At 42.7% G+C, this 21,347-nt stretch overlaps 1 protein-coding gene across 1 annotated transcript in view; it reads left to right on the forward strand.

Moving 5' to 3' along the window:
- The first annotated feature begins 5,184 nt into the window (after positions 1–5,184).
- Positions 5,185–21,347, forward strand: part of NBEA (neurobeachin) — a 429,733-nt gene continuing 413,570 nt past the window's right edge. Inside the window, 1 exon segment of the mRNA XM_072134427.1 lies at positions 5,185–5,696. Within this exon segment, the coding sequence (XP_071990528.1) occupies positions 5,487–5,696 (210 nt within the window). The 5' untranslated portion in view covers positions 5,185–5,486.

Here is a 21,347-nt window from a genome sequence, read left to right on the forward strand (position 1 = left end):
ACTATGTCACAGCTGAAGGTGTATTGTATATTGTATTTGATATTTATTTGGCAAATATTAATGTAGGATGTGTTGCTTTCTAATTAAACAGGTTATACAGGATTTCAGGTGTAGCCAAGGCTACCAGCGGATCCCAGTAAGAACTCTATGAATTATTCTGGTTGCGTTTTCCTTCAATAAACATACAAACATTTATATTGTATAATATCCAGTGTGTGTGATTTTTCTAATACTGAATTAAAGTTCATTTAAATTCACTCCATTCCTTAGGCAAGTGCCTTCAAAAGGTGAAAAGGTTATGAAGCATGTTCAGCGCTGCTTCAATCAATAACCATGGGGCTGATGGAAACAGGTAAAGGAAACCTACCACTACGGATCTATCTATTGAGGTAGATCCCGTGGTGGTTGCATATAATGTATCTTAGGATAGCCCTTTTTAAGGATAATCCTTTACTCTCCTCTATCTTTGCTAATCTTTAATCAGGGTAATATGCAAATTTTCTAAAGAGGCTACCGGGCGTGGAGTAGCCGGAGCTGAGGCTACACGGCACAGCTACTCCACACCCCAGTAGCCTCTTTGATCCTCCTACCCAAACATCTTCAGCGCGCAGCTACAAGGAGCTGCATGCACTTGTTCGCAAACCCGGAGTTATGCCCATGCGCAAAACACAGGCCAACGGCTGCTCGTTCTCGGCTCCAAAGCCAGAGCTACTGTGCATGCACAGAACTCCGGATTAGCGGACGAGTATGCACAGCTCCTTGTAGATGCGCGCTGAAGATGTCTGGGTAGGAGGATCAAAAAGGCTACTGGGTAGCCACATGGTGTAGCCTCAGCTCCGGCTACTACACGCCCCAGTAAAATTTCCATACTAGAAGATAGAGGGGAGTAAAGGATTATTCCTAAAAAGGGCTATCCTTACATACGTTAGATGCAACTACCACCAGATCTACCTTAATAAGTAGATCCGTAGTGGTAGGTTTCCTTTAAGTTCTCTACTTCGCTGCCTTTCTTACAGTATTTGGAGGATCATGGGGCTTCCAGATGTAACAGTGATGTAATAGTGCCCCAGCAAATTTAAAAAAGCTTTTTAATATCTTTTACATTTTAGCAATTGGGTTTGTTATAGAACCTATAAAAATTCTTTCGCCTGCACTACATGTTGCAAAAACTGTAGCCTATCCCCTGTTTTGGCTCATGTTTTGTTAAAATGATAAAAAAAACATGAATAAATAAATAAAATGTACTATATTATAAACTTTTAGCTGCCCAGATGAATAGACACGCTGGAGTTAACAGATAATGAGGGGACATTAAGGTACATCGTGTACCAGCAACATGTATATTTTTAATGCTAGTTGCTTATATTTACTTGAGCAGTTTTTTTTTCGGCTTCTTCCTTCTAGATGGTTTTCAGTGACACTCTTCCCATTGTGATAAAAGTATGACATGCATTGCTTTATAAATAAATACCTGTGAAACCTGACTTTTCTATTTTGGGTTTTTTTGTGAACCAGAATCATTGTAGCGTGCCTGCCTTTCCCTTCTCAATACCATTAAGACGTAGATTGACATAAGGTTTTACAGTACAGACATATGGGGCACATTTACTAGGGGTCGCGCCCTGCACTTTTGTTCTTCATGGCTAAAGCTGCTTTCACAGGTACTGAAGAAGTGTCTGCGCTGTGATTGTGGCGCACATCACCATTTTGTGGCGCAGCTGCGCTGGCCTCCAGGCAACACAATTTAGGGGGCGTTCCATCAAGCAGTCCAACTGATTCGGACCCAGTGCCATATTTAACTCAATTTTTTAACATATTTAACAATTCAAATTGTGTTGCACGCTTTATGTTAAAGATGCACTACAGAAAAGATGGTGAACTCTGTCGGACCTGAGCAGGGAAGCGACACATGCACGATTTCTGGCCCACGATCTTAGTCAATCGCTGCACACAGCATTATAGACGGACGATGCACTTTTGGTGTCCGAATTTGTAAGTAAATGAGTAAATGTGCCCCATGATGTCTGTATTGTAAAATAATAGCGCATAGCATTTAGCTTACTACTTTTTGTCCAAATTGAGTTGTATGCCTAACGTTTTCCTGGTCTGAGGTCTGTAGTAATTTTGGTATGTGGTTTGAATTCATTACACTGTCTGTACTTAATGGAAACTTACCATTGAGAATATACCTATTAAAGGGAACCTACCACCACGATTCTACCAATAAAGGTGGATGTATGGGACCTTAAGATAGCTCTTTTTAGAGCTATTCCTCACGTCCCCGCTATAATTTTAAAACTTTAATACCCTAATATGTAAATTAGCTTAAGCGGCTACTGTGGCGTGGAGTATCCGGAGATGTCCACGCCCCAGTAGACTCTTTTCTCCTGCTACCCTGACATCTTCGGTGCCCAGCTCCTCGTAGCTGCACGCCCTTGTCCGAGAAGCCAGAGTTCTGCGCATGCGCAGTAGCTCCTGAGCAGTGGCCACGCAAAGCATTCACAGAATGCCAGCTTCCAGGACGAGGGTGCGCAGCTACGAGGAGCTGCGCGCCAAAAATGTCAGGGTAGGAGGAGAAAAGAGGCTACTGGGGCGTGGAGTAGCTGTGAAAGCAAATTTACATATTAGGGTATTAAAGTTTTAAAATTATAGCAGGGAAGTGAGCATTAGCTCTAAAAAGGTTTATCCTTACGTCCCATACATCCACCTTGTGGTGGTAGGTTCCCTTTAAGGTAGATCTAATCATAGGCTCCCAGTAGCATCCTAAACCCTAACTGTATTTCCCTAATCTTATAATACTATTTAACCTAATCTAGACTTTAACTAATATGCCAATTGTTCTGCAGAGGCTACTGGGGCGTGGAGTAGCCTCTCTGGGGAGTGGGACTACTCCACACCCCAGTAGCCTCTGCTGTCTCTCCTACCTTTGCACCCTAGTCAAAGTTTCTTTGGCTCCCAGAGCTTTGCACATGCACAGGAGCTTCAGTGCCTCGCACAGACGCATGCGTTGTTGCTCCCATCACGTGACAGAAGCTTCAATTGGAACAGCAGAGGCCACTGGAGTGCAGAGAAGCCTTTGCTTTCGCTCCCCAGAGAGGCTACACCACGCCCCTGTGGCCTCTGTGAAAAATTAGCACATTAGTTACATAAAGTATAGATTAGGTTAGAAAATATTATAGAATAAGGAAAAGGTAGTGTATGGCTTAGGGTGTTACTGGGAACCTTCCTTCAGATCTACTTCAATAGTTACATTCCTGATGGTAGGTTTTCTTTAATTTATCCTGGGGCCTGTTGTTGTTGTATTTTATGGTATTGTTTGGGGTCTGAATTTATTATTTTCTATACACTGCATTTTTATTGGGTTTTGATTATAGGTCTGTAGCTATTCTAGTATCTGATTTGGAGATTGTTTTATTCAGAATTACATAATTATTCTAACATCTGGTCTGCAGGGTTTAATACTGGGGTCTGTAGTTTTCCAAGTTATTGCTTTGGGTTTTTTGTGGGGGTGGATTCAGTCATTTTGGGGTGTCTGAGGGCTGTAATTACAAAAATTGTAATTTTTCTAGTTAAACTAGGGATGTTCTCCATCATACTTTCTACAATAGCCCAGTCCTATGTCTTCATCTCTTTTTCCCTCTACACTGTCCCCATTGGACAAACCATCAGCAGATTTGGTGTCCAGTATCATCTCTATGCTTATAATACCCAGCTGTAGACTTCTGCACTAGTAACACTAGTAATTTTCTGTCTGCTGTCTCTAACATGTCCTCTCTCTACTTGAAACTCAATCTTTCTAAAACTGGAGTGACTAACCGAACCAACCCTGACTCTTCCATTTCCATCTGTGGTATCACCATAACCCTGAAACCACAGGCCCGCTGACTTGAGGTTGTGCTGGACCAGGACCTCTCCTTTGCACCGTATATACAATCATTTGCTCGGTCTTGCCATCTATTTCTTACAACTGAAACATGTAAAACTATAATTGTCGCTCTGATTCATTCTTATCTCAACTACTGTAACTCCACTTAATAAAATCTTTTCTCTAATATATTCTTAATGCAGCAGCCAGACTTGTCTTTCAGTCCAGATGCTACATGGATGCATCCAGTCTGTGCCAGTCCCCGCAATGGTTGCCCATCACCTTCCAAATACAGTTTGAACTAATCACCCTCATCCAAAAAGCTCTCTGCAGTGCTGTACCGTGCTACCTCTCCCCCCTCATATGAGTCTGTTGCCCAACAATCAACTGCATCTGAATTGTTTTGTTCAGAATTCATTGTGGTAATGTCCAGAGCCCAAATTAGAAAAAAATTATTTATAGTATGTCCAAAACTATGGACCTAAGGGCTCGGCCCCCATTGATTTCTATCGTACCTGGGATGGTGAACACATGTTGTCTCACAGCACCATGAGCGGGCACAGCGAAATATAGGACATGTGCTATATTTTGCTGTGTTACAGAGCCGGCCCTGCTCGGCTCTATGGAGAGGGGAGGGGTGACCAGCTCTCTGACATTCCTGTAAATGTATCCTAACTGTGTGTGTGAGGGTCTATAGCTGTGGACCACATTGTCATATAGACCTGTGGAGGACTATATCCATGCTCGTAAGTGTATATACATGTATACTGTAGGTATGAATGGACCACACTGATACACAGACATATGGAGGTATATATCAGGCATGTAAGTGTATATACATATATGTGAGGGTCTGTAGCAGGTGATACACAGACATATGGAGGTATATACCCATGCTTGTAAGTGTATATACATATATGTGAGGGTCTATAGCTATGAAGGACCACACTGATACACTGACATATGGAGGTATATACCCAGGCCTGTAGGTGTATATACATATAAGTGAGGGTGTTTAGCAGGTGATACACAGGCATATGGAGGTATATACCCAGGCCTGTAGTTGTATATACATATATGTGAGGGTCTATAGCAGGTGATACACAGGCATATGGAAGTATATATCCATGCCTGTAGGTGTATATACATATATGTGAGGGTGTGTAGCAGGTACAGCTGCTATAATGCAGCCATGTGTGAGGCAGAGACAAGGTGCCCCCTGTGCCCTCTGTGCCACCTGTGCACCTGTCCATCCTTGTGGTCGCTAGGCGGACTCGGCCCCGCCCCCGGGCATCGCTAGCGCAGGCGCAGTTCACCGTACCGCAGGCAGGGGGCGTCAACATGGCGGAGGAGTGAGCGGTGTCTGCTCTTATCATAACAACGCCAGCTGCAGCCGCCGCAGTTCTGCTGTTCCCCGGCGACAGTGACCCGCTAGTGGCATTGGATGATGACGGGCGGGCGGTGATGGAGGAGGGCTCCGTGGATTAGTCAGTGCATCACCCGCAGGTGTCTCCCTCTCCTCTCTCTGTGACCGCCGTGTTGCCGGGTGATCGCCGCCTGTCGTCCCGTTATCCCCGGAGGATCTGCGCTCGGTGACATCCCCGCTGTGTGCGGAGGAGACATGGCCAGTGCTGACAGCAAGCCCGGGCTGGGGGCCGGCTGCCCGGACAGGGATGCCCCGGGGGGCTCCGGCTCCATGGTGCTGCCCGGCGGGGTCATCAATCCGTCCGTGCCCATCCGCAATATGAGGATGAAATTCGCCGTCCTGATCGGCCTCATTCAGGTCGGGGAAGTCAGTAACCGGGACATCGTGGAGACCGTGCTGAACCTGGTAAGATGCCCACCTCACCCACCCTGGCATGTGTTACCCCCACCCTGGCATGTGTTACCCCCACCCTGGCATGTGTTACCCCCCCACCCTCTATTGTATTTAAGTCTTTCCGTCAATCAAGCAATCCTACCAACCAATCGCAACGATCCCACAATTCCAAATCGATCCAGAATGCTAAATTCCAGACCCTGTACACCACCAGGGGGTTAAAGCTGGCATCCTCCTGGGTGCTGTTGCTGTGAATGGCCCATATGTTGTGGTATTACTATGTATAGCTGCCTCCCTGGTGATTGGTAATGCAGCAGCAGGAAGGGGTTAATCATTGCTGTTGTCTGATCATCATGCATCCGATTATCCCTGAAGATTATAGGCATGGAAACCTGGCCTGGTGTCATACGTGTGCGCCGGGGGCCTATAGGTGATCACATCTGGATTATAGACCTGGCGCTGACATGTTCATACATAATGGATGGGTCGCAGGTTCTGGTGGTGTGGATGCAGGCCTCATCACCATCATCATCCACCAGGCCCCTTATAGCAATGCAGGGATTTTAAAGACCCCCTAATGATGGCTGACATTAATAGCCTTTTAGTCACGCCATGGTCCATGTAATATTCATGACTTTGGTGAAGTGTTTGGATTGATGAGATGTCGATACAAGTTGTGTGTGTGCTGTAACTGATAAGTGACACAATGTATCCATATAAAAGCCGGGCCTATAGAGGCTGTGACCTCCCTCCCCCATCGGCTGCCGTGCAATTGTGTCTCAGGGCTCTGGTGACACAAAGTTGCATCAAGTCTTCCATTGATGTGCTGGATTTTTTTTGCCTATTTGTGTCCCCCTCTTCCCCTCATCACACCCAGCTCCTTCATTCCTATAATATATTAACGCAAGCAGCCATGAAATGCCTTCATTGTCTGGTAGCATGTGGGCTCGCAGCCTGGCACTTAGAGGGTGAAGCTCCTTGACGGGAGCGGGTTCATGGGCAGAGCATCTTGTCTTCTCCCGTCAGGTGTTGCTGATGCTGCTGCCATCTGCTCCTTTGCGTTTGACCTGATGCAGGGAGTCGAGAGCTGCGGCAACACAGCAGAGACGAGTGCGTGCAGCTCGATTTGAATATTTATGTCGGGATTTAGTGCTTTGTGTAACTAGGCCTGTGATGAGCGGCTTAAAGTGACACATCTAATTCTACATTGTGACTCCGCTTCGTGTAGCGCTGCCGTATTCTGTGGTGTCTTTTGTAGACATAGACTTATAGGAAGCTATGTTATCTGCAGTATGTGGTGTACACGGCGGGTCACTATAGGCCGCGTTCTGCAGTAATGAGAGGAGTTTCCCCCCCACCGAATGCCTTGTAGTGACATCACTATTTTCTCTCATGATACGTTTCGAGGTGAAATCCCTTCATTTCCTGATGTGACCTATAATAATTTACTTGTTTGTATATTACATAGTCCCTGGAATATGGGGGATATTCACACATGTAGCAAATTTCGATGCAGTTTTGCAGTCAGATATAGTGCTTACACGTGCTGCAGACATGTCCTGTTCTGTACAAGATGCTGCACAATATGAGATGATTATGACGTATCAAGTATACATAGTAATGCAGCACCAAGAAGTACACGATAATGATAAAATCGGATATATGCATGTACACAATATTCCAATTTTCGCACACACACAACAAAAACGGACAGTATCAACGGCTTTAAATGCAATACTTTTTTTTATAGATCAGCAATTACAGGGGTTATCTAAACGGACCATGTGACTGATTTGTTAAAAAGTACAACACGTCCTAGTAATATCAATATCGCTGTGGCTTACGTTTCTTACACGGCTTGGGTACCCGTGACTAAGAGAATTTTATTTCTTCATAAAACCGATTGCCACTAGTTATGATTAGAGATGAGCGGATGCAACAATTGTGTTGCGCGACTGGGTCATGTTGGCGGCTGAACAGCCAAGTTGGCGCCCCTAATTATTGGCCAGGGGGACATATAGTATGACCAAATTCCTAAAAAGTTGTTACTTCGCAAGTAGAAACCAGCAACAGATATCGAGACAGAAGCGATGGGGATTGGTGAGGTAAGTATTATGTCTGTGTCATTTTTTTCCATGCCTTCCTCAATGTTTTATTTTAAACTATCTATCTATCTATCTATCTATCTATCTATCTATCCATCCATCCATGTATCTATCCGTCTATGATGACGTGTATGCCTGTAACCTCCCCCCTGGATGGATAGTCTCCGGTAACCTGTCTTGCAGTATTTGCTGCTTTTTCTCCCTGATCGGCGCTCTAGTAATTGGAATAAATCTCCTCTCTCTGCGTGTATTGAAAATGCATTGTGTGTATTCTGTCCAATGAGAGCGCTGATGCTTTTATCAGCAGGAAGCTAATCAGTCTGGAGAGCAGCTGCAGTCGCCGGGCATTGTGGGTAGGACGCTGCTACACAATGACGTAAGGACAGAAATTCATCTATTTTATCACGCCTTTTAGTCCAGATCGGAGCAGGCTGGAGGTGATGCCGACCACCGTCACGTAACCGAGGACCATCACAAACCGCATGTCGTCTTCTAAAAAAAAAAATTGCTCTGTTTTAAACAATTGGCTCAAATTTTTGTTAAAATGGATACTTTGAATCGGAAGATATCTGTGATATCTACAAACTGAAATTGGTTACTTTTCTGGAATTATTAACGTGATCATTATTATTTTTATATATATTGTAAATGGATTTCACATATTTATTTATTTCCAAAAAATATAATTTAACCACAGTGCTTTTACGAGATCAGCGTATTTTCTCGTGTCCATTGCATATGCTCAACGTTTGTATCACCTCAGGCTTCCCATCTGCTCTTGTGAATATGTTTACTGACGTGTTTGGTTACTGGACGCATAAAATAATTGAAGCTTTATGAAAATAAGAAGGGACCCTCCCCCCACCTATCCGACGCTAGGCCATTGTTTTTAGTTGGAGGCAAGGACATAGTTGTTTGTATTTTTGTTTTTTCGCTCTTTGCACACGCAGTGGATTTAGCAATAGTGCATGTTGATAAACCCTAACATTTTAGGTGGAAAACCGGACATTAACATCAATTTTTCATGACTGATTTGCATCTAGTAAGCGTTAACCATTTTTCTGAGTGATCCGTTTGACTTTTATAACGGAACAGATGCACATAGTGATGATCAATGATCAATCAAAAAGTATTACATTTAGTTCAGGTCGGGTCTGCATTTAGTTTGGGACTGTGTCTCGAAAAACCTAAAGGCACATGGTAGTTTTTCACTGTTGTGGGTATCTAACCAAAGGGTGATGCCACACATGGCGTTTTGAACCCGTTTTTGGTTCTTTTTTATGCAGTCCCTCCAAAAACACATGCGTTTAAAAAACATCCGTTTTTGACCAGTTTTAATTAAGATAATTGATAAAATCTGTCAAAAAAGGACGCATTTTACCCATGCGTTTTCTAACGGACTGCTTAAAAACGGACCAAAAACCGGTTCAAAATGCCATGTGTGGCATCACCCTTGGGGTATGTTCACCCAGTTTTCAGCTCATATCCAACCTCGTAAACTTTATGATGTCTTCTGTTGACTTTTTTTGAGACGGATTTGGCTTTGCTGGTCATTCATCCATAGAGTTTTGTGCTGTGAGTTTGAAATATAGATTACAAAAAGTAAAAAAATAAATTGACTTGTCACTTATTGTTACAAATTACGCATGTAATTCTGGATTCTTCATTCTTATTCTTTCCTCATTTTCAATGACAAATGCACATTTGAATTTCCTTATGAGTATTCTGCTGTGTGAATAACCAAGCTCCGTGCAGATGTTGCCCATGGTCAGATTCCAACCCAGAAACCTTGGTCTGCAAGTAAATGGTGCTAAATACTGAGCCACCATACTGCCCGATACACAGTCTGTGGGTTGCAGAGGTTGCACCAAGTATTCGTGTTATCCACAGGATAGAGCTAACAATCTGATGGGTGAAGGACCGACTGTTGGAACGGTCGGAATGGACCACAGGGGTCTGGTTCTTACTAACTACATAAAGTGACAGGTTTTGCATATGTCCTGATGCTCCACTCAGGAAATTGCAGAGTACTCGGTTATCTACAGGAGCTCTAATAGATATCTCCCTGAATGGGAGTGCTATAGAGATATCCGAGCGCAGTGCTCTACAATTTCCAACCCTCCCATAGAATGGAGCAACTGGATATATGCTCAACCTGTCAATACATTTCATTAGTGAGAACATCAGTGGGGTCCAGGAGTTAGATCCCCACCAATCCGACTATCCCCTCTAAGGTGAATAGAGGATAACAATAATACTTGGTATAACAACTTTTGAAAGTGCAACATACCCGGTGGGCGCCTGTGCAGGTGTAAAAATTTACTGCAGGCCCTGTGCTGTTATCTGCGAAGGTTCAGGCCTGAACGGGCTCTGTCACAGGGGCAGAAACGCCCCAAGCCGGCCAACTCCGCCATTGTCCCATCCACTTGGCTTTTAGGTGGTGTAATGGGGGAAGTAATCGCAATTTTTGGCTTTTCGCAAGAAAACTGGAATACAAGCCCTGATAAATCTCCCCCGAGTTCAGTGGAGAACCCAGTGGAAACCCACAAAGTAAATAAGTAATATTATTGTAGTAATATTATAATCCTATTGTATTATAATATCACAGCATGAGGACATGATTTGTATAAATCTCAACCACTTTGTAGCAGTACATTTTTTGAAAGACCTTTTTTAAAGGACATCTACCATCAGGATGGAGGATTGTAAACCAAGCAGACTTACATACTGCTGCGTGCCCCCTCCAGCAGTATACGCTCTACTTTAAGCTTTCTATGCCCTTGTTTAAAAAAAAAAAACAAATTAACATCTATGGGGCCTGGAGTCCCTCAGAATTATTTGCATAATTTTAAAAGCATTTTTTTTGTTACAACCAGGGCATAAGAAGCTAAAAGAAGAGCAGATCCTGCCAGAGGGGGCACACAACAATGGGGCTTATTTACTAAAGTCCCGGGGCCGCATTTCCGTCGGGTTTTCCAACGCTTTTGGGGATTGCGTCGCACATGATCGCATTGTGTCACAATCACGCCGGCTTTTAAGCGACACAAAACGGGGGCGGGCAGACGGACGATCCAACGCATTTGGACAATGCGCAGGATTTAATAAATCAATTTCTGTCGCATCCAAAGCACTTACATGCATCGGGAGGAAGATGGTGAAATCCTGATCGGGGAAGCGGCACATGCAGGAAATCGCGGCAGATGGGCATTCAGGCGGACAATAAATATCGGGGATCGCGCAGGGACCAGGTAAGTAAATGTGCCCCAATATGCCAGTGTTCTTGGTTTACAAGCCTACACCCTGGTGGTACATGTCCTGCCTCACTGCCTCTGTGCCCACTTTGTACAGCAAAAATTCAGAATTTAAATGCTGTACAACATCTCTGGGCGGATGTCATTTTAACTTCACTGTAGGGTCGTATTACATTTCTGATATTAACACTAATCCCATAAACTAAAGACCCAAAAGCAACGCAAAATGAGTCAGCAAGATCAGTCAGAGCCCAGCGGTATTCATATACTGAGCCATCGTTACTATAACCGCATTGTCTCGGTAAGCCAGGCAGCCTCTATAGGATGAATGGGGAGAGTCTATGATTACTTGAACAGATTGTCTGCTATTATCATGGTGGAGACTGTGGAGTTTTACTTTTCGTCACATTGAAAAAGCACCCCCTATTTTAAAATGTGCACTTCCCTTTGCAGCACTAATGATGCGCCTGTATAAAATTATTTCTTACACAGGGGTCCCAAAAATTAGACCCTCTTTGCACTGATGAGGAACAAGAACCCTAAAACAGTAGTCGCCTACATTCAGTAATCGTGCTGGCCTGAAGAAGACGTTGCTCCAAGTTAATAAAGTGTCTCTTTATCTTCAAGATCCCAAAAATAAAAATAAACAAGTGTTAAATAAAAACTTTTTTTCCAGCGTTATTATTTCATGTTAAAAACTCTTGACATGACAATATTATCAAGAATGTGTGCACTTACTGTCACAGGAGAACCCTCTTCAACCACATCCTGGAACCATATTTGGTTTGCAGCGGAAAGATTTAATCTGCTTTTGCCTTTGTCTCCTGGCATTTAAAATCTTTGGGATATTCTGCGATGAGCTGAATTGTAATGTAGCAGAATATTTCTATAAGGCCGGTTTCACATGCTCATAAAACAGGTGCAGGTTTGAGCCTAAGTGTCTATAAAAAAAGCTCTGATAATCTGGGAATTATTTATGCAGGATTTGTGGCTTTAATATGAGCACCAAAATTTCCCCTATATTGCTGTAATCTAAAATCATTAGACCCTTGGTATGTCTGCGACTTGGGGCTCAGTTACGGTTCTGTAAAAACTTGGCTACCAATGGCTACATTCCTACCAATGTATCTATTGAATGGCTGGAATGTAGCAAAGAACATTGGAAGTTCTAAGGTTACATCTTCCCTATAGTATTTCTGTAAGGTTACAGTGTTTTTGGGCTGTATGTGGTCTCAGTGGTTAGCATACACCCCCATTTATCTCAGTAGGCTCATACACACGGCTATGCTTTCCATGTCCCCATGTATGAGGCGACTGCCTGAGCTGCAGGAATTATGGTCCTTCCTGTGTTTGCGGCTCAGTCAGTCTGTTCTACAATCATTGGCATGTGAGTGGACCTCACACGCTGGGCATACTGGGGGCCGGCTGCGTACTACACGGGGCCGGCTGCGTACTACACGGGGCCGGCTGGCTTTTACTTGAGTATATATGGTACCATTTGATTTTTTTTTTTTCCCCGAATTATTTTCCATGCAGATTAATATGTTGTTTCATACATATGGATTATGATGGGCGTGCTACTCTGTGGTTAATGGGCAGACATAGAATATATCTTTTTATCCATTTTCTCAACTTTATTAAATCCTCTAGATCCTTCATATATAACTTCGAAATTTTCCGCCTTGAGCTTCCTCAGATTTTCGGTGTTGCTCAAGCCTTTACTCTAAACATGAACTTTCTGTATGTCTCTCAGGAGAACTGATAAGTGCTTTTAAAGTTTTCTTGGAACCGTTGACACTTCTTCAGGCGAGGTTACCAGCAAACTTTTTTCAAAGGGAAAAGAGCACAGGGCTTTGACAGTGGATACATGCTTATTTTTAGAAAGAACGAGCCTGTATCTTGTGCTTTGGTTTGTGCAACATACCCTTTTGTTTTTACTGTAGTCTTAAAAGGGAGTCACTCTGGCTAAATACAAGTATGTGTTCTTTCACTGCAGCGTGTCCCTGTGGCCGTTCTTTACAAATATGGAGGGTGGGAGAAGCCAATATGTTGGTGCCCCTGGCATAATTCTGCCCTACTCTCTTTTCTGAACCAGGGGGAATTCATGATAGCTATGCACCAGTTTTGTGGTATAAGAAAAAATAAAGTACCGTAGTTATTTTTGGATCACACCATATGGCTCTACCATTTGTAACTTACCGTATATACTCGAGTATAAGCCGACACGAGTATAAGCCGAGACCCCTAATTTTACCACCAAAACCTGGGAAAACCTATTGACTCGAGTATAAGCCGAGGTTGTAGTATACAGCCAGCCCCAAGTGGTATACAGCCTGCCCCCCTCATGTATACAGCCAGCCTGCCCCCCTCATGTATACGGCCAGCCTGCCCCCCTCATGTATACGGCCAGCCTGCCCCCATGTATGTTGAGCACATTTAAAAAAAAATAAATACTCACCCCCGATCCTCTGCGGTGGCTCTCGATCCCCGGCAGCGTCTTCTGTCTTCTCTTGCCGGCGGAGGCGCGTCCATGCGATCTCCCCGGCGGCGCTCACTATGATGCAGCGGTGTCGCCGCTGATGACGTCACATCGCCGCATCCTAGTAAGCGCCGGCGGGGAGAAGAAGAAAGAAGACAGCCGCAGCCGTGGATCGAGAGCCACCAACGAGGATCGGAAGCCGGCGCCGTGGATCGGGGGTGAGTATCGCCGGAAGGTGAGAGCCAAGTTTATTTATTTAATGTGCTGAACTTCAGGAGCCGCCGCCGGGTATCGGGAGCCGCCGCCGGTGGATCCGGGCACCGGAGGGTGAGTATTAATTTTTTTTTTTTTTTTTAAATTGACTCGTGTATAAGCCGAAGTGAGGTTTTTCAGCACATTTTTTGTGCTGAAAAACTCGGCTTATACACGAGTATATACGGTATTTCCTGTTGCTTCTCTTTTAAAAACAAGGATCAGCTATGAACAGGTGTGTCCAGAAATTTCTGAAAAATGTATAAAACCTATATATCATTTTTTAAAGGTACATCAAATTAGGCACAGTGCCGTAACACAAGGAAAGATAGGACATGTCCTATCTTTTCCCCGTGTATGGAGCGTTACAGTGTAGCACGTGTGCTTCACCATATAGCTCCGTGTGTCCATTGCTGGCTTGCGGACGTATATAAGAACCACTTTGGTCGTGTGAATGCAGCCCAACTGTTAATAAATTCGGTGCCACTTGTTCCTATTGGCTTTTAATTACAGATTGTGTATGAAACACCAGATATTAAAGGACATCTTCCACCATCTGCTGACAGCATATTGTAGAGAAATAGGCTGTGATTTCCTTATAAATAACATCTTTATTATTTGTGTCCATTATGCCATCTCTGAGATATTCCCTGTTTAATCCCTATGCTAATGAGGCAGTTGGTGCACCCAAACTGTGTCCTTGAGGCTGAGAGCAAAGGTGTTTCTGTCCAAATCACTTCCCTTTAATTTCATTGTGGTCGTGTTTTTCTCACAAGAGAAATCTCCACTTTATCTGATGAAGAGGGTAGGAGAGCGTCAGTATGTGTGCTCGACAGCCACTCCATCGATTAGTAAGGACAGGACCCCTATTCCCATCATTAGAGATGTCGGACCCCCCACCGTTCAGATTGCTAGCTCAAGAATTACAATAAAACTTAGTACAGCCAATTTGACTCTTTATTCCAATACTTTCTCAAGTATTTGATCATGTCTAACCAATTTTATTTTTAATTTGTTACTATCTGACCAGTTTCTTTTATTAAACTGCACAGCCACAAATTCCCTCTGTGTATTCTTGTTGTTTATCACCCCCCCTGTATCATCATGAGGTAGACGGTATATAATTCCCTGCTGTGCCCTATCTGAGGAATGCGCCTCACTACATCATCAATCTCCTTGAGCCGTCATCTACTCCGCATCTTTAAGAAATGCTTCCCAGCACCTCCTGGTATCCTTATCTTATGAACCACAGACCGTGAGACTATGAATGTTGTAATAGTTCTACAGCCTGAACAGCACTAGACTCTACAAATAGCCAGAATAATCCAAAAGAAGCCGCTGTAAATTTTTAGGGGACCGGCAAGAAGAATTTCCTAGAGATCGGCGGAGATTCACCGCTGTGCATATGTATATGCTTTATACATTATAGATGAACCATGAATGGTGGACTTGCCTCTCTTACAATTCTGTCAGGGTTGGTAACGCTTCCATTTTATTTATAAGGCCATTGATTAAATGCTTATGCGATGCTGTCATATTCCGATCGATATCTATGTTGCTCTGTTAGAAGCTGTATATGGTACAGTATTTATTCCACCATTACTTATACTTGGAAATATGGCATTTTCTGCATGTGTTTATATAGAATATATCGACGGATTGGTACATAAACAATATAGTAAATTTAACTTTGTGTTCATTTCCAGTGGCATATGTAATATTTCTTATATATTACTCCATCGTGGATTATATAAGGTGCCGTTTGGGAGTTTGCTGGAGCCTAACCCAACCCTGCAGAGATAATGGAACATACCTCTAAACCTTAAATAACTGTTCTTGTGTGCCGACTCTCAACACACAAGCCCATCTAGGATTGAACTTAAAGGAGGTCCAGACTTACGGTCACGTTATTTGTAGATGACCCCTAGTTATAGACGGACCTCTCTACCCACTGTGACCTCTGGTGAAGCTCTCTAGTTGCTTTACTATAGTCCCAGACTGCAGTGATGCAGTGACCAATTCTTGGTCCCATGACAGCACAAAGTTTTGATAATCCAATTGTCACTGGGACAAAAATAATTTTTGTCTGGAGCTACAATTATAATATAATATACCAGTTCCAGCTTGCATACAATTTCAACTAAAGAAGCTATCTTGTACGTGACTGCCTGTACCTCCAAAGGTCCTTTTAAAGTACATAACTGAAAGCGAATAGAAGGGGACCCCTTTTCCTCTCTCAAGTTGCTTAGTATGTAGGTAGTTCTTATCAAACTATAACATTTAGTTCAAAGCCCATGACCGCCTTTAATAGGACTTTGGTGGCCGTGGTTAGTGGTTATGCTGGAGCATAAAATGTGGGATTATGTTGAAGCGCAGAATCTTTGCAATCAATATTAGTGCACTTTCTAGTGAGGAGCACGGAAAGTTAAAATTCTTTCCTCTGTTTTTCTAATGGAAGAGGGAAGGAGAGCTCGATCCTATACGCACACAAACATGTGCCTTCTCGGGCCTCAAATAACGGATCCGAAGCCTGTTGTTTGCTGACCATTCCCACGCCAATGACAGTAGAAAAGACTGCTCGAGACACAAGCAAGAACAGGACCTCCTCTGAGCAACCAGAACTCGGCATGTCAATTCACTTCCAGTGGCTCAGCAAGGACGTTCCAGCCATCAGACACAGCGAGTTTCACGAATCAAACTTAAGTGGTTGTGTGTAACCAACCTAAGGAGGACATTTGTGTCTCCTATGTTTACTGGCCTCTAGATCATGACTGTTTTTGGTTTATTCTGGTTTGCTTCCTCTGTAAGGATAGGTGCCATGTAATGTAGACACAAGTGACCTGTATGAACAGACATTTTGGTGAATTTCGTTAAGCTTCAAGACAAAATTACACAAAGTTGCCCATATTTATAAAGGTTTAGGAGTATTTTGTGTCTTTTGTTTTCCATGGACGTGTAATATGAAATATATGTTTTATTATGGTGGTTTTATTTGTGATAATTATCCAGGTGGCAAAGTAAACCCTTTTTTTTTTTTTTTTTTTTTTGAAAAATGAAATGCCTCACATCTATTTAAATGGAGGTTGTCCTCGCAGAGCAAAAATCACAAAGAAAAAATATCCAGCTGGTATACCTCGCCTCGCAGACTTTACTGCTATTCCATTCACTATAAATCCCAGTAACTCAATTTTTAAGAAAAATACAAAAGAAAAAAGAAAGCAGCATTGGATTGTACCGTGAGGTTTACATGCTATATTATGCAGTTTTTATTCACTTCTCGATGCTCTTTATGTCACTGTTCACACTTCATTATGTCTGAAATCAGTGTCTGCGTGTCTGTTGTATCAACGCTGGATAGATAGTGATTGCTGGACTGTGTTTTTCTTTTGCAATTTTCCGCATGACCGCCATCTTGCTGATGGCAAATTATAATTTTTTTTCTTCTACTTGCAGCAGACTTACTGTGTGGTTTTACAAATGGGTTCCTTTAGACCCATTGCTCTATAAATCAACACCGTGAATCATGCACTATACTCAGATCTTTTCATACATTTTCTGTGTAACTAAGCGCTCCATCCCATAATGTAACGCTAATGCAAGCATTTAGTGGGTCAATAAGACAATGGGTGTTAGATGTTCATCAATAGCTTACGCCATTCTAGTGAATAATCGTGCTGCTCTTAACACGTTTCACTCACTGAATAAGTTATTACTTTTGTTATATAGGGTCATACTTTGTCTGAGGATGCAGGATCGAGGGTCGCTGGTTTTGCAGTTTTGATAGGCCAGTATCTGATTTGTAGGGGGCCAGGAATCGCCACTGATGAGCAAAATTAAATGATCCTGTGGCAATAACGAAAACCACATCCCCTTTATCCTTTATCAGACAGTGCTCCATATATTATAAAATGCCTCCAGGGTAAGTCAAAGGTCGCCCTTTTATTTCAGAAACTAAAGGCCAAATAGCATATCTAGATACCCCAATAAGTAATTAGGGAGGGGTCTGTCTTTTACACTATGTCTGGAACATGACTGTCGTCTTGAAAACGATCATAGTGGAGCAAAGGAAGGTTTTTGACTTGGTGACCGGACTTGTCTCAGAAATAAATTTTCCCGTTTTGCAATATTTCTGTTGTTCCAACAAAGAAAGTTGCAACAACAACCAGCATCATTCCTTGTGATGCACAGCTATATGACTCGTCCATAGAGCTTAGCACGGTGCCCAAAGGTGCTTGTTCCAAACGTTAGGAGCCAACATAAGAATTTATGGAGAATGGACTATTTGTTCATACAAAGGATCATCTTTGCCAGTCATGGCGAACCTTTCAGAGACCAAGTGCCCAAACTACAACCAAACCCAGTTATTTAAATGTAAAGTGCCAACATGGCAATTTAAGCAATAACATGTCGCCACCTGTTTTGTCATGGCTTTTAATTGTCTTCAGGACACCGATACATTTAAAAGAAGGAGGAGAAATTCCGAATATCATTGTTTCTTCCTTCCAGGGGGTCACTGAACAGAAAGAATTGCAGGGCCAAGAGCAGGAGCTCCAATAATAACACAGCCTTGTCTGCACCTCCTTGCTCCTCCTGTAGTCCCAGACAGCTAAGGATGTGTATCTTTAAAATAACACTGATCACAGCACATCCTGGGTGGCCAGGGACTGCAGGAGGAGGTTTTGAGTCCTGTCTGGAAACTCTGTGCTGGGGTGATGGCCTGGGTGCTCACAGAGAGTATTCCGAGTGCCACCTCTGGCACCTGTGCCATAGGTTCGCCACCACTGATCTATGCTGTTAAAATTTAGATTTTTCCATTTGAGGACATTTTTAGAGTAACCAGATTTATTGGAGGCAAATGGTTAGAAACTGACTCCATCAGGATGATATGAGGGCCTAACGTCCAGAGATGGGTATTGTTCTGACGGCCCAAGACTGGTTTGGCAGTGGGTCAGTAATGGTATTGGGTGTATTTCTTTGGTGGGCTGCACAGCCCTCCCCGTGCTTGCCCAAGGGAGTCTGACTACCATTCGGTACCGAGATGAGATCCTCAGACCCCTTGTGAGATCATATGCTGGTGCGGTTAGCCCTGGGTTCCTCCTAATGCAGGACAATGCTAGACCTCATGTGGCTGTAGTTTGTCAGCAGTTCCTGCAAGATGAAGACATTTAAAGCTATGGACTGGCCCGCTCGTTCACTAGACCTGAATCCGATTGAGCACATCTGGGCCATCATGTCATATTGCACCACAGACTGTCCAGGAGTTGGCGGATGCTTTAGTCCATGTCTGGGATGAGATCCCTCATGAGACCATCTGCAACCTCATAAGGAGAATGCCGAGGCATTATATGGAGGTCATACAGGCACGTGGAGGCTACACACAATACTGGGCCTCATGTTGACTTGTTTTAAGGACATTAAACCAAAGTTGGATCAGCCTGTAGCGTGTTTTTTCACTTTAATTTTGTGGGTGACTCCAAATCCAGACGTCCATTGGTTAATAAATTTGATTTCCAATGATGATTTTTTTTTTTTTTTTTTTTGTTATCAGCACATTAAGCTTTGTACAGAACAAAGTAATCAATGAGAATATTTCATTCATTCAGATCTAGATGTGTTATTTGAGTGTTTGAGCAGTGAAGTTGTCTAAAGCCGCCATTCATATTCTACTCCAATAAAAAAAGGTTTATGGCTTATACGAAGAGTCTAATTATGTAGTGGGGGGGACTGAACTTCAGGGTCCGTAAATACATTTCTCATTTGCTGTAGAACCCCTTCTTCCCCTTGCAGTGCAGAGCACAGTGAGGTGAGATCCAGAATTAATCATTTAGGCCAAGATCCTATTTATTCAGCGTGACCTAAAATACTGAAAACTCAAATTATATATTTTTTCCATTTCAATATTCTCACCTTGAGTTGTAGCTGCATACTGATGAATATTTAGCAGTAGAAGAAATCAATAGACTTTTGATGTAATCGGCACATATGTGCTAATGGATTGTCCTGCTTAAAGGAACACTGTTACCTTAAATTTACAGCAGGGAGGAGAGGGGTGGGGGGCGCTTAGGAAGCAGATGGGGAGACCGTGTAATAGCCTGTGAAGCTACAGCACAGATGATCACCCCCCCCCCCCCCCAGATCCCTTCTGGCTTATTAGCATAATTTTAAAAATGTGTTCAGATTTCTTTGAAATATTTCCAATTGTTGCAAAACACATAACATGGAGTTACCGTTGCTACTTTCCTCTGCATGCTCTTTGTTTTTCACCAAACCAAATGATCAGCACACTATGAAAAAATAACATATGTTTTGACCAAAATTTTTTTACTTGAACCCACTCCATTTACAGCTCAATATCTCTTAACAAAAACATGAGTGAAACTCGGTCCTTATACAGTCCATGACTACATAATTAAAAAATATAATTCATTTTATTAAAGAATTTTTTAAAAGTAAAGAAATTACAACAGTAGGATATAGTATGAAAAACGATCCAGGTGTTCCATATAGTGCCTCTGCACATCACAAAAACGTACAATACACAATTTCATTGGGCATCATCAAATGGGTAAACTGCTTGAGACTGCTATGCACTGGCACTTTATCTTGAGACTGCTATGCACTGGCACTTTATCTTGAGACTGCTATGCACTGGCACTTTATCTTGAGACTGCTATGCACTGGCACTTTATCTTGAGACTGCTATGCACTGGCACTTTATCTTGAGACTGCTATGCACTGGCACTTTATCTTGAGACTGCTATGCACTGGCACTTTATCTTGAGAATATATTCACTTGAGACTGTAGCAGTTTACCCATTTGATGATGCCCAATGAGATTGTGCATTGTATGTTTTTGTGATGTGCAGAGGCACTAGATGGAACACCTGGATCGTTTTTCATACTATATCCTAATGTTGTAATTTCTTTACTTTTAAAAAATTCTTTAATAAAATGAATTATATTTTTTAATTATGTAGTCATGGACTGTATAAGGACCGAGTTTCACTCATGTGGTTGCTAAGAGATATCATGCTCTTTGTTTTTGTTAGGCCAATCTGGTGCAGGGACCAGGTGCTGGCTCCTTGCAATTCAATATTTCAATATTTTCAGATGATACGAAGCTCTGTAAATTATGTAATACAGAGGCAGATATTATAATATTACAAAGGAATTTGTGGAAACTGGAGTATTGGTCAGAGAAATTTCTAATGAAGAATATTAAATGCAAGGTTATGCACTTGAGCTAAGGAAACAAATATTATAATTTGGTAAAACTTCAGCAGAAAAACACTTGGGGGAGGTTGGTATTGGTGGATGGTAAACTTTAATTTAAGTTATTAGTGCCAGGCAGCTGCTAATAAGACAATAAAATAATGGGATTATTAAAAGAAGAATTTATTCTCATGTGAAGGACTAAGTTTTGCCATTTATACAGATCACTGACCAGACCACACATGGAATCATGTGTACAGCTATGTCCCTTTTATACAATGGAGCCCACAATTGAATTGGAACAGACTGCCTCTGTCTCTGATAGTCTCTTCCAGTGACTGTCTGTCTTGGGCACTCTCATTCC

Source organism: Engystomops pustulosus, chromosome 2, assembly GCF_040894005.1.
Source record: "Engystomops pustulosus chromosome 2, aEngPut4.maternal, whole genome shotgun sequence".
NCBI lineage: Eukaryota > Metazoa > Chordata > Amphibia > Anura > Leptodactylidae > Engystomops > Engystomops pustulosus.